The 13,625-nt window shown below is 44.1% G+C and overlaps 1 protein-coding gene across 4 annotated transcripts in view; it reads right to left on the reverse strand.

Moving 5' to 3' along the window:
* XRRA1 (X-ray radiation resistance associated 1) overlaps positions 1 to 13,625 on the reverse strand; it is a 102,973-nt gene that overhangs the window by 74,090 nt on the left and 15,258 nt on the right. For 2 of the 4 annotated variants that reach the window (XM_079930155.1, XM_079930156.1), the window contains 4 exons: positions 10,586 to 10,767; positions 7,444 to 7,515; positions 6,183 to 6,255; positions 3,012 to 3,109 (listed from right to left, as the gene is read on the reverse strand). The exons of 1 other annotated variant lie outside the window; for it this stretch is intronic. In XM_079930155.1, coding sequence (XP_079786281.1) covers positions 3,012 to 3,109; positions 6,183 to 6,255; positions 7,444 to 7,515; positions 10,586 to 10,767 — 425 coding nt within the window. The remainder of the gene's footprint in view (positions 1 to 3,011; positions 3,110 to 6,182; positions 6,256 to 7,443; positions 7,516 to 10,585; positions 10,768 to 13,625) is intronic. One more of the 4 variants, XM_079930157.1, reaches the window with a different exon arrangement.

Raw genomic sequence — 13,625 nt, forward strand, 5'->3', positions numbered from 1 at the left:
AGGGGCAGAGAGAGAAGCCTTCAAGGATGAAGACCTGGAAAGCTGGCTTGGATAAACATAGATAAACATGGGGATCATTCTCTCCTTCATACACATATGTGGACAGTCAGCAATGGATTCTACCTCAATATCTCTCATACTTGTTTCTTCCAATCCATGCTTTATACAGCAGCCATGCCACACTGGTTTTTCTAAAATACAGTTCAGACCCTATTACTCCTCAGTTCCAAATCCTTCAATGGACCCCTGTTATCCATAGGATAAGATTCAAAGTCCCTCTAAGGCTCTCTACAGTCTCTCTTCCGTTACCTCGCCAGGCTCATCTATTGCCACACTCTATGGTGTCTCACTCATTCCAACCATACTGGGCTGTCCCATCAGTGTTCTAGCTCAGAAATTGGCAAACAAAGGCCTGTAAGCCAAATCCAGCCTGCTGCCTGTTTTGTATGGCCTGTGAGCTAAGAATGCTTTGTACATTTTTAAATGGTTAGGAAAAAAGCACAAAAAGAATAACATTGTATGAAAATTATGTAAAATTCAAATTTCAGCATCATAAAGTTTTATGGGAACACAGCCCTGTCCCTTTGCTTACATATTGTCTACAACTGCTTTCCTTCTACAAGAGCAGAGTGGACTAGTTATGACAGTTATGACTAGTTATGACTGTACGGACCGCAAAGTCTAGAATATTCACCGTCTGGCCTCCTACCGAAAAAGTTTGCTGACCCTTGCTCTGGCTGCTTTGGCTATTTCATGTCGGGTCCAAATCTGCTCTCTATGGAAGTAAGGGCAGCTCAAAGAAACGAATAGTCTTAGAACTGCAGGTCGCAGAATTTCACAGCTGGCCCAGAATTTACAGAGGGGGAAACTTAAGTTCCAGAGAGGTAAGTTATTTGGCTGAGGAGGTATGGCAAAGTAGTGGCAGACCAAGACTAGAAACGAGGTCTCCTGACTTTCAGGGCAGAGCTCCAGCTGACTCTTTTTCAGGCCCGTATGCAGAGAATCAAATCATGACAAAGCTGTTTTCCTAAACTGACTCCTGAAGAGTTCTACTCTGGGTGACAGCCTTTCTGGCAAATAAGGACAGAAGATTCCTAACTTGGATGCTGCATCTGCTGAGTCACATCAAGTTTTATTACACATCAAAGTATTCACTGCCATGAGCTGCAAATTCAGGACATTTGACAGGTTTATCCTTTTTCTTAGAGAACCCTTTCAAACCACAGAGAGATGAAAACAAATGATTGGCCAGGAGATTTCCTCTTCTCATTTATGTTCTGCATCTTGACTTTGGTCTGCTCTCTTATGTAAATAAATTCCCTTGGGTAGGGCTGGTCTGCTGGATAAATAATCTTCATCAGTTGTTATCAAACTATGAAGTAGGGCCTCCCAAAAGTCCATTATGATCAACCAGTAAGTCAGCTGTGGGGTCAGAGCCTCTAGTCATGTCCCCTCCCTGTGGCCCACTGGCACTTGAAGTAGGGGTTTGAAATGGTAAGGATGAGGAAGGTAGGCTGCCTGGCACAATGCATGATATATAGAAGCTCAATAACTACTTTTATAAGAAGCAAAATAAAAAATTAATGGAAACTTATAAGCTCCCAGGCCTATAGGTGAGGGAAGTGGCTCCCTGTATCTCTAGAGCATCTGGAACCAGTTTCCCACTGTCTATAATAAACTCTGGTATTGTGCTAGGTTTTTAACCTAGCACAAAATTGCATCAGTTGTTGTAAATTTACTCTCTCCCTCTCCCCGTATTATTGGACCTTCAAGAGCTTTGCTTCCTGGATAAGCATGAGGACCACTCCTGTCAGAAATCATAGTAAAGCACTGTTATCCTCAATATGGCTGGAAACCATGGAGAAAAGGTACCATTACATTCAGTATAGCATGCTTTAAAAATGCAAGGACTTATAATCCATTTTAGGAAGATTACCATCCCAAGCGGTTAAAACTTCTTAAAACTTTGGCATGTAAAGGGCATCAACTCTTAAAAGTTCAGTTTTGTGGAAGGTCTCTCTCTGGCCAGACCAGGTTAAATGAGGTTTTTATGAAGAATGGCCGATTCTTGACGTTTGTAGATTAAACAATTTAAGTTACCAGCTCTTTGGGGTAAACCCCAAGGCTCATGACATGCAGACATTTTGCTGAGGTGTGACTCTGAAGCTCTTCTAGAAGGCCAACATGTGGGGAAGAGCCCATTACTTAGTGTGTGAACCTGGCCAGATGCCCGCCCCACACCTCAAGCCAGCTCTACTGTTCTCTACTCTCCATGTATGCAGACTCCCGGGTGGTGACAAAAGCTTTGTTTCTTTGCGAAAAATGATCCTAAAGTTTTCATGGATGTTGAAGAGGTGATTAACTTGAAGTATGAGAACATGTATAGAAAATGCGTGACGATGGGAAATTTAATTTAGGAGAAAGCCAAGAGTGCCAAGTTTTTTGTATTTGTGAATACAAAACAGCTGTGGATGTATAGAACTTATAGCAGCCCTACTTTATTTCACACTCATCCCTGGGCCTATGGCCCATAACCTTATCCGAGCTCATTAGAACCAATCTGGCTCACTCATACCAGGATGGGTCTCTGGAATCGGTCCATAACGCCTCTAGTTCAGCAGGTCCAATTTGCTGTGCCTAGCACTTAACCTCCATGGCTCAACCCCCACTGGATCCAGATCTCCCCTCAAATTCTCCTTCCTACAGCACTCTATTCAAAATCACTCCTCTGCACAGACTCCTTTGGACATGACCTTTGGCATTTATTTTCCAAGACCACGCCCCGTGGCCATAAGTATAATATATTCTCACCCACTGGCCACCACCTCCACCAGCCCCACTCCCTTATTACCACCACCAACTCCACCACCCACCCCAGAGGAACACCCTGAAGCAAGGTGGCTATAAAGGCCCAGAGAGCCCCTTCTCAACAGTTTTAATCAGTAGACTCCTTACACCCATTCCTTACAGGGATACAGGTGGGCACCAAAAACTCCCTACCTCCAACTTACTTCCAAGGACTTAAAGTCTCCATCCTTCACGTAGACTGTTTTGATGCCATTAAATGCAAGCTCCAGTTCCTTTAAGACTGGAAATGTGTGAAATGCCTCTACAGGGGGAGGAGAAAGAGAGAAACGGTGGCTTGTGAAGGACGTAAGAGAAAGATATTAACAGTGGTCATTTACTGGGTTCCCACTGCGTTAGGCCAGACACTGTGTAAAGTGCTTTACATACATGGACACTAAATCTCTAAAAACCCTGAAAAATAGGGATTACTACTTCCATTCCACTGCTGAAGAAACCAAGGCTTAGCTAGGCTAAGTGATTTGCTAGAAATAGAATTGCTGGTAAGTGGAAGGGCCAAGGACTGAATCTAAGCCTAATTCCAAAGCCCATTTAAAAAGTGATCTTTATTATTTCTGGTTATAAAAGTGAAACATTCCCACCAAAAAGCTTTAAAAAACATAGAAACATAAAAGTTCCCTTTAATCTCAACACCTAGAGGTAACTATTCAAAGCTTCATGTACAATACCCCAGACCTTTTCTCATGTGTATACTGACACACACACACACACACACACACAAACTTCTTTTTACAAAAAGGGAATCATACTACACACGTACTGTGACTTGCTTTTTTACCTTAACAATATGACTTAAAGATTGTTCCAAGTCAAAACAGAGATCTGCATAATGTCTGAATTATGTTCTGTTGTATAGACATACCCTATTTTAGTTAACCATTCCCCTAGTGATAGTCGCTAGACTATCTGGATAAAAGGTTAAGAACACTCTTCCCCTTCTGCTTGAGAACTGGACCTTGGGTTAACTTTCTAGCCTTCTTCCCTTGGTAACATGAAACAAATGGTATGGTCACTGTGTTATTAGGCAATATTGCTATGGTAAAAATGACCCCAGGTTAGTAAACCACATCTGGACTAGGAGAAACTATAAATGAACTATAACGATCTCAAGGGGGCACTATAACTTTGGGCGTCTCTGTGTGTGGTGATGCCTATAACTGGACATGTCCTTTGCAGGAACTCTGGGAGCCATGTCTATGGAGTGTTACAACAGCTATCTGATCCCATGGGGAACAAGGTTTCTAAGCCAGAGTGGCTCCTGCATCCACCCAATGAGAGTTTCATTGTTTTGGCCCTGAGCTAGGGGCCACAGAGAATGGCTCATGGATGGCTACATGAACAGCAGTGAGGATTCCACTGAAGAGGAACTGCTGACGCTGTGCTGCTGGCATACTGTGTGGAATTACTCAAAGTCTTCTAAGTGAACCTGGTGTCAAGTGTGGCCTATGGTGGTTTTGTGAGTTGGAATGTTCTGTAGAGCCTAATAGAAAGATGTGCTTTCGGGATGTTTCCAATGAACATCCTTGTACAAGTGTGTTTCTGTAGAATAAATTCCTGGGAGTGGAACTACTAGATGATGTTAAGAGACATCGCCAAACTACCTTCCAAAGATATTGCACCAATTTCTTACACTTGATTATGAGAGTACCCATTTCCCTACCAATGCTGGCAGTCATCAGTCCTTCTCATTTTTGTCAATATTTGATAGGCAGAAAATAGTACTTGGATGCTATTTTATTTACTAGTGAGGATGAGCATCTTTTCATATGCCTGTTGCCTGTTTTTCAAGCCCATGCTCCTGACAGACCATGCTGTTTCCTCAAGGGCAGGGACTCCGTCACATGCTTCTTTAAAAACACCCCTCAATCTCAATGCATTCAAAACTAATTCATCTTATTTCTCCCTAAACCTGCCTCTCCTGTAGTCTGTCTGTCTCAGTAAATCCTCTTGGTTCCTCCCTTTCCCTACATGCCCATTAGTTACCAAGTCTGGTTATTTCTACCTCCTCTTGAATCTCTCTCAATCCCCTCCACCCTTACTGCCACAGCCCTGGTTGAGGCCTCACCTCCTCTCTCCTGGAAAAATGAAACCATCTTCCAGGTTTCCTGGCTTCCATCTTATAATCCACACTCCTCACAGCCACCACTGAGCCTCTCTATTTCAAAGCCTTCCAAGGCTCTCTTTTGCCTGCAGGATTAAGCCCAAGTCACCCAGGGCCCCTGATAATATAGTCCTTGCCCACCTTTCTAGTCTCCATTCTCCCCTACCTATATACCCTGCACACATACAAAGCTTCCTCAGGGCCCCTGATCACTGCTCCATTGGCCTGAAATGCCTTCTCACCTTCTAATTCTTGAGTCACTCCTATTCGTGTTTTAGGTCTCAGCCTACATACTCTTCTCAGAAGTTTCCTCTGACACTCTAGGCCCGGTTGATGGCCTGGTTGATTTTCTGATTCCCTCTATCATGGCACTGACCGTATACCCTGCTATAACTGAGCTCACCAGAACAGGAACTGGACACACTGATTTCTAAAAGCCAAGCAGTCATATAGTCCTGACACCCAGCAGGGGTCGCTGTGGATCTGCTGAATAAACAAGAAGGCTTTACAGTCCTACAGGAGCTTTCAGGGACTTCACAATTTCTTACATGCAGTCCCTTGGTATCTGCAGGGGATTGGGTCCACCGCTCCCACCCTAACGCCCACCTCCACCACCATCCTGCATCACCACCATGGACACCAAAATCATGGATGCTCAAGTCCCCTGCATAAAATGATGCAGTGTTTGCATATAACCTGTGCCCAGCCTCCTGTATACTTTAAATCATCTCTAGGTTACCAATGATACCTAACATAATGTAAATGCTCCGTAAATTGTAAATACAATGTATATGCTACGTAAGTAGTTGCCAGTGCATGGCAAACTCAAGTTTTGCTTTTTGGAACTTTCCGGAATTTTTTTTCAAATATTTTCCATCCATATTTGGTTGAATCTGTGGATGTGGAATCCACAGATATGGAGGGCTGACTGTACTTATCTCATCTGAGTCTACAAGGTATCCTGCCTTGGGGAGGAAAAAAGGAAGGGCATTATCTCCATTTACAGTTAGAGAAGCAGGAGCTCACAGAGAAATGTTCTGAGTAGGCAGTGCCAGCTCTGGACTGGAATCAGGTCTGTGTGTTCTCCCTCACCCAGCCTACTGCACTCCAAAAAAAGGGATGCGTGGCCAGTCACAGGTGGGCAGGCAAGTTCTAACACGAGAGACTGGCTGTGACAGCCAAGAGGCAGAAGGTAGTTTTCAGGAAGAAAACTTACCTAGAGGCAGTAGGTTTTCTGAGGCATTGATGTAAATCACAGAATTAAAATGCTTGAAGTCCTTTTCCTTAGCCTGCGAGAAGGCATTTCAAAGAACACAAGATTAGTTCCCTGCCTGCAGGCCTTGCTGAAGCTCCAGAGCTGCTGGCAGAAGGAGCAAAGACCTCAAGGGGTAAGAACAAGAGCAGAAACTTGTTAAAGGCAGGAAGGTCTTTTCTGCTTTTTTTTTCTATTATGAAATAATTCAAATGTTCATAAAAGTATAGTGAATGTTACTCTGAAGGCCCGAGTAACCACTATCCAGCTTTAATAAATCCCAATATTTTGCTGTCTTTGCTTCAAATCTCCTTAAAGAAACAGAACACTACAGAGAGTTGACCACCACTACTCCCCCTAACGTATCCATCCCCAATCATACTCTTCTCCCTCTTTCCCACAGATAACAGCTACCCTGAATTGGCGATTATCACTCCCATACCTGTTTTATACTTGTATTACATGTATGTGTATCCATAAACCATAAATACAGTGTTATTTACATGTTATAAAACTTTATATCAAATGCCATCATACTGTAGATATCATTCTGCAACCTGCCTTCTTCACTCAACACTATGTGTTTGAGATTTACTTGTGTTGAGACACATAGATCTTTTTAGATTTACTTATGTTGATACATTTTAACTGCTATGTGGCATTATATAAGCAATCTCTCTTTATATGCCATGGAAAGCCTACAAACCGAAAATATATGCCATATGTGGTAAACAGCAATACACTGGCTAATGGCAGGCCACAAATCTAGCTCCAAGCTACCTATTAGCCAGTGCAAAGAAAGAAACATGACTCATTACATAAGTCACAGAGTCTGCGAGTTGAGAACAAACCAGCATCTTGGGAGAACCACTACCACTCCTGGCACTGAAACCTGAGAGACATTTCTCCTGTAGGCTCTTTTGATGGGAACTCAGTGTCATACAATGAATCACACCCCAATAAAATTCTATGCACATTCAAACCACTTCCATAAGGCTATTTATTTCCTTTAACTCACTTCACATGGGATAATGGCAACACCAAATATATAGCAAAAGATTGTGTCTGTGAATGTTGTTCCCACCCAGTGAGTCCCTGTCTGACCCTCCCCCTCCCTATGACCAGATTCCCAGTCCCCAAGGACTCTGGAAGTACAATGGTCCAACAGCCAGGAGCTACCTCAGGTCTGGCTCACCCCAATCACACCTCTGCTGGCTGGCCTTACCTTGGAGAACTTCAGGCCGCTCACGTTAATGGTGCATAGGTCGGACGGATTCTTTACACAGTGGTGCTTCAGCTGGAACACAGTGCAGACAATCAGCGTCAAGGCCCCAACAAAGCTTATGTAATTGGCCAAGACAACAAATGACTCCCTGTTGAGGAGGGCAGCCTGGCACAGTGGAAAGAGCACGGGCTTCGGAGCTGCTCAGAATCAAGCTGCCACCTCAGCTCTCCCACCTCTGTTTCCCATCTGTAAGGTGGGGATGGAAACATTGACTTTACGTGGTTCTTAGGAACAAACTTTCTCCTAATCCTAACTGAACTCTTTGACATAAGTATGATGATGTCTCTTCATAAATGAGAAAAGCAAGGCTAAAAGAGATAAAGTGACTTCCCTAAGGTCCCACAGCTAGTAAGTGATAGATCTATGATTTGAATCCAAATCTGTAATCACTAAACACTATGCTCTTAGGACTACCATACGTTGCTCTTCACAATTAAAAAGTCAGAAGAAAATCTCAGCTTTGGAGTTTCTATTTCTGTTTAATCAAACCCCATTCTTTTTTTCAGTTAATCATTTAGTTATGGTACCTGTTATGTTTAGGCATGGAACTAGGAATTTATGAGACAATGTATAAGAAGCAGAAATATTCCATGCCTTCTGAAAGCTTAAAACTGCATGGAAGCCAAGGAGCAAGCAAGTATTTATAAACGTGATAATATTTTAAAGGAGAAATTCAAGATGCTATGGGAGACAGTAACAGGAGGTCCTAACCTCAGTGTGGAAGTGAGGAAATACTCACTTGAGGAAGTAATATTTCAGCTGATACCTAAGTGCTGAGTAGGAGTTGGTCCCATGAAAGTGGGTAGCAGGGGTCATGAAAATTGTCAAGGCAGGTGAAAGCAAGGTGCTTTTGAGAGGATGAAAAACAAAGTAAGGCTAGGGAGGCAGTCATTAGATCATTTGTGTCCATGTTGGCTCTGTAAAGGAGCGTGGATTTTATCCTATAGTCAATGGAAATCTGTCAGAGGTTTTTTGGCAGGGGGCTAATAGAAATTTTATAAAAATTGCTATGTCTGACACACGCAGAAAGGATGAGAAGACAGGAAAGGGTGGTGAGAGACCACTGTACTAGACATTGTTAACTGGCTTCTCTAGAGCCACTTCTCTACTTCTTCCTTGTTAAAGAACCCCAATATCATTCACATTTCTCTGAGTGGATATATCCTTCAACTCCAGCTCCACAGGCTAAGTCTTGACTTTGTCTAATCCAGTCATGGTGGTCATGTTCCCCTAACCATTGACTGTTGGGATTTGTGATACAGGTTTGGCCAAGGAGACGCTGGCTGCTGGGGGTGGGACGCCAGTTCTGGGAAGTTCTTACCTTTAAAACTCGATATAAGACAGTGACAATCCCTTTTCTACCTCTGGACATTATCCTTTAAATGTGATGACCAGAGCTCAGCAGCCATCTCAGGATCATGAAGGCAATCAGCCCAAGAGGACAAGCTAATGTGCCAAGGATAGAAAAGCAGAGAGATGGAGGAACCTGGGACTTGGAAGAAGTCATTAAACCAATGAATTAACCTACCCTAGAATAACAATGCCTCTGGCTTCTTTTCATGTGAAACAAAAGCATGCTAGTTGGTTCAAACTGTAATAGTTAGGAAGTTACTGAATTAGTCCAATAAAAGATGATGGTAGCTGAGATTAGGGTGGTGGCAGGGCAGATGAAGAGAAGAATACAGATTTGACAACTAATGAAAGTACCAGGGCTTGGTAATGGCAGGGATGAGGGTGGTGAGGGAGAGGCACGTGCCAAGGATAACCCCAAGTTACTTGCTTAGTGACTGGGTACATAGTATTGAGACCATCATTGAGACCATGCATTGAACACTAGAAAAGAGGTGTTTCGGGGACTTGGAGTAAGGGGACTGGTGTAGAAGGTCAATATGAAGTGCCAGTGAAACGTTCATATCCAATAGGCGGGTAGGTACCCCATTACTCTGAAAAACATCCTTGATGCTTCTGCTATCCAAAGTGGCAACATGGGTAACAAGCTATCTCAATTAATGGGGGATGTACATGTTGAAAACAAAGGGGAAAAGAAGAGTCCCCTATGGGAAGTGTTTCTGCCCCTCCTCAGTACTGTTGCTTCAGTCTTCCTCATTCCCAGTGAGAAGTGGACCTAATAATCAAAGAAATTCCACAGGACTCTGCAAAAAGCTTATACTATCCACCCTGAGCGGAGATGTAACCAGCTGCCTCCTTGAAGCTCTCTTTCAGCATCTGATCTGTGCAGAAACCTATCTCTTGGGAACCATAAGCAAAGCCTGGGTACAAAGTAGGCTGCCAGGGAGTTCTTAGGGAGCTATGAGCACTGAACTGCACATGAACATTGGTTTACAAAATGTGTCTTTCTTTGCAAAGCCACTGCAGCGTTGCAGAGAGCAGATGTGAAATTACCTGGCTGGTCTCTAACACAGCCACCCCAGTGACCTTTGTAAAGCCTGCCCCAGACACTGGGTATATCTAGTCGGCATCCCTGGCTTTCAGCCAGACACTAAACCCAAAGGACAAAGGTTGTGGTATGTGGGGCCTCCCCAGTCCCCCTGCTCCTAGAGAGATCTCCCCAGAGCAGAGCAGGAATCTTTATACTCTACTAGGTGCTAGAATACGATTTTTCAATTTACTGTTCCCCCTGACCTACTGCTTTGCCTCTCTGGCTCAATTAAGACTTTTTACCTGATAATATATAAAGGCACAGCCTTTGCAATCGGTAGACCAGAGTTCTAATTCTGAGTAGTTCTAATCCTGGGTAAACCAGAGTCCTAATTACTAGCTGAGGGACCTTGGCCAAGGCAAATTACTTCTTGGGTCCTCAGTTTTCTCATCTGCACAATGGCAACAACATAATAGGGATGATAATACCTATCTCATAAGGTGGATGTAAAGAAAGCTTTATATATAAAGAAAGCTCTGGGTCCCTTCATCATCCTGGCTATACTCAATTTGCCAAGATCACTCTAATAGTTTGGGGTGGATTGGGGGTAACTGTACCAGAGGGAAGCAGGGCAAGTCCTTGCCCCCACCAAGACAGTCGTCAGCTGGTGCTGCCAGCCTTTCAGGATGCATTTACTCTCACCAGAAAAGCCTGGTCCAGCACATGTCCCGGAGTGTCCACTTGGTTTTCCTGTCGAGACCCTTTCTTTCCTCCAACCTCGAAAGAAACCTTCTGGCTTTCCTGACCTTCAGCTCGTGCTTCAACCACACCCCTGGGCTTCTTCTTGAGGCTACATTTCCGAGCCACTAACCAGTGTCCTCGGCCTGTTGAGAAGATCAGAACAGTGACAAGGAGCAAACTCCTCCAAAGGCACAACTTGTGCACTTACAGAATGTTTATATTTAATACTAAAACAAAAATTAGCTCCTCATTACCTAATATGCACCAGATACCGTGCTGCAGCTGGGGAGGGGGAGCGTCTATATACCTGTCTTATTTAATTGGCCCCCAACCCCAAACCCAGTGAAGACATGCTACTGCCCCCATTTTACAGACAAAAAGGCTAAGACTCGAAGTGTAGAATGACTTGCCCAATTCCTTCCTCCACATTTTTGCCTCCAAACTCTAATTGTTCCTTCAAGATTGTAGATAAAGTATTTCCTATTCTGTGAAGCCTTCCCTGACTCTCCTCAGCAGAGCTGATCATTTTTTCCTGAGCCAGCTAGTTATTGCCCCATTTGTCATCTCTTGGGTAAAGGTAAAGCCCGTTGTGTGACACCAACTCAGTGGGCTACATCTTCCCAGAACTTACCCTGGATTCTATCATTATACAGCAAAAGTTGCATTAGGAGCTCAGGATAAGAAAGTGAGAGGACAGCTGGCATTTTTTAAAGACCCAAAAATACATGCTCACTGTAGAACGAACTAGAAAATGTATGTTAAGTAAAAAGAAGAATATGAGGTTTACTAGTAAGCCCACCTAACAAAAATCATGACAACGTTCTGGAATCTGTTCTCTCCTTCATCACTAGTTTATTCATTGTAATCTGTAATTATTGTATTTGTTCGCTTGTTTATTGTCTGTCTTGCCCTGTAGAGTGGAAGCTCCATGAGAGCACAGACTTTGATTCACTCATCTCAGTATTCCCAAGGCCTGCACAGAGCTTACCACACTGTGAGTGTTGCTGAACTTACCCTGAGCCACAGCTCTCACCCACAATCATCCATTCAGACCTTTTCTGAGCATCTACTTTGCGCCAGGAGCTGGGGCTATGGAGAAGGATACAACGGAGGATTCGAAGGAGCTCAATAACGTAAAGGGTGCTGTGAAGCCCAGAGCGGGGAGCTACCAGCCTAGGGCATGAGCTAGATCTTGTATGTTGAAAGTTGACTAGGTGGAGATGGAAAAACCAAAGATTGGGACTGCACAGAAGAACAGCACAGAGCTGTGGGAACCAGCTTGGTGCCCCTGACCACTGGCTCTCTGCCTGCATAGCCCACTACCCCTGCCTCAAGGGCTTGCCTTCACTCACCTGACCACTGCTGCTAATCCTGCGTCTTGGATGCAGCTCCCATCCTACGTCTGACATGAGCCAGCTCCTATTCCCATCCTGGGCCTGACAGCCCAGGCACTCATTTCCCAGGGCTGCCCCATCTGGGCCATGGACCTTTGTCCTATCCCAATAGCCCAAACTCCTAGAGCCTCCAGCCAGAGTTGGTGCCAAAACTGCCAAGAGAGCCAGGAAGGAAGGCCTGGAGTGTGTGGGGAGATAGACCTGAGGGAAAAGAGATGAGGCTGGAGAGGTCAGCAGAGTCAGATCTCAACCGGAATAAGAAGTTTGGGTTTTAATGGGGTAGGCTTTTAGCAGGAAGAGTATTCATGGGAAGGTTTTTTTCCCCTGTAAATTTTCATTTTGAGATAATTTCAGACTTCCCGAAAAGCTGTAAAAATAATACAGAGTTCCTGTACAGCTTTCACCCAGGTTCCCTAATGTTAACATCTTACATAATCATAATACAATGGTTAAAACCAAGAAATTAACATTGGCATAATATTAGTAATGAATCTACAGCCTTTCTTTGATTTTTGTCAGTTTTCTCACTAATGTTCTCTTTCTGTTCCAGGATCCAATCCAAGATCTCACATTTCATTTAGTTGTCACATCTGCTTAGTTTCCCCCAAACTGTGACAGTTCTGTAGTCTCTATTTTTCTTGTGTGATCTTGACACTTTTGAAGAGTACTAGTCAACTGCTTTATTAAATGTCCCTCAATTTGAGTTTGTTTGATGTTTTCCCATAATTAGACTAAGGCCTTGCAGTTTGGCAAGAAGTGATGCTGTGCCCTCCTCAGCACAAAATGTCAGGGCATACGTGATGTCAATATGTCTTATTACTGGTGATGTTTATTTTGATCACTCGGCCAAGGTGGTATCGGCTTAGTTTCTCTTAGTTTTTCTTAGTTACTAAGAAGTTCCTTTCTAATTAATAAAGATAGCTCAAGACTATACAAATATCCTGCTTCTCATCATACTTTGACCCACTAATCCTAGCATCTGTGATGATTAATTTTGTGTCAACTTGGCTAGACTATGGTAAGCAGTTAGTCAATCAAACACTAATCTAGGTGTTGCTGTGAAGGTATATTGTAGATGTGGCTAACATCCACAACCAGTTGACTTTAAGTAAAGGAGACTACCCTTGATAATGTGTGGGTCTCACCCACTCACTTGAAAGACCTTAAAAGCAAATACACCTCCGGGGAAAGATAGCAGAAGAGTAAGACGGAGATCACCTTCCTACCCCCAGACACACCAGAAATGCATCTACACGTGGAACAACTCCTACAGAACACCTACTGAACGCTGGCAGAAGACCTCAGACCTCCCAAAGGCAAGAAACTCCCCACGTACCAGGGTAGGGCAAAAGAAAAAAAGAAAAAAGAGACAAAAGAATAGGGGCGGGACCTGCACCAGTGGGAGGGAGCTGTGAAGGAGGAAAGGTTTCCACACACTAGGAAGCCCCTTCGCGGGTGGAGACTGCGGGTGGCGGAGGGGGGGAGCTTCGGGGCCGAGCCGCGGAAGAGAGCGCAGCAACAGGGGTGCGGGGGGCAAAGCGGGGAGATTCCTGCACAGAGGATCGGTGCCTGCTCACCCGCCGGGGCGGGCGGGGCTGGGAGCTGAG

The sequence above is a fragment of the Stenella coeruleoalba genome, assembly GCF_951394435.1.
Source record: "Stenella coeruleoalba genome assembly, chromosome: 8".
Lineage (NCBI taxonomy): Eukaryota > Metazoa > Chordata > Mammalia > Artiodactyla > Delphinidae > Stenella > Stenella coeruleoalba.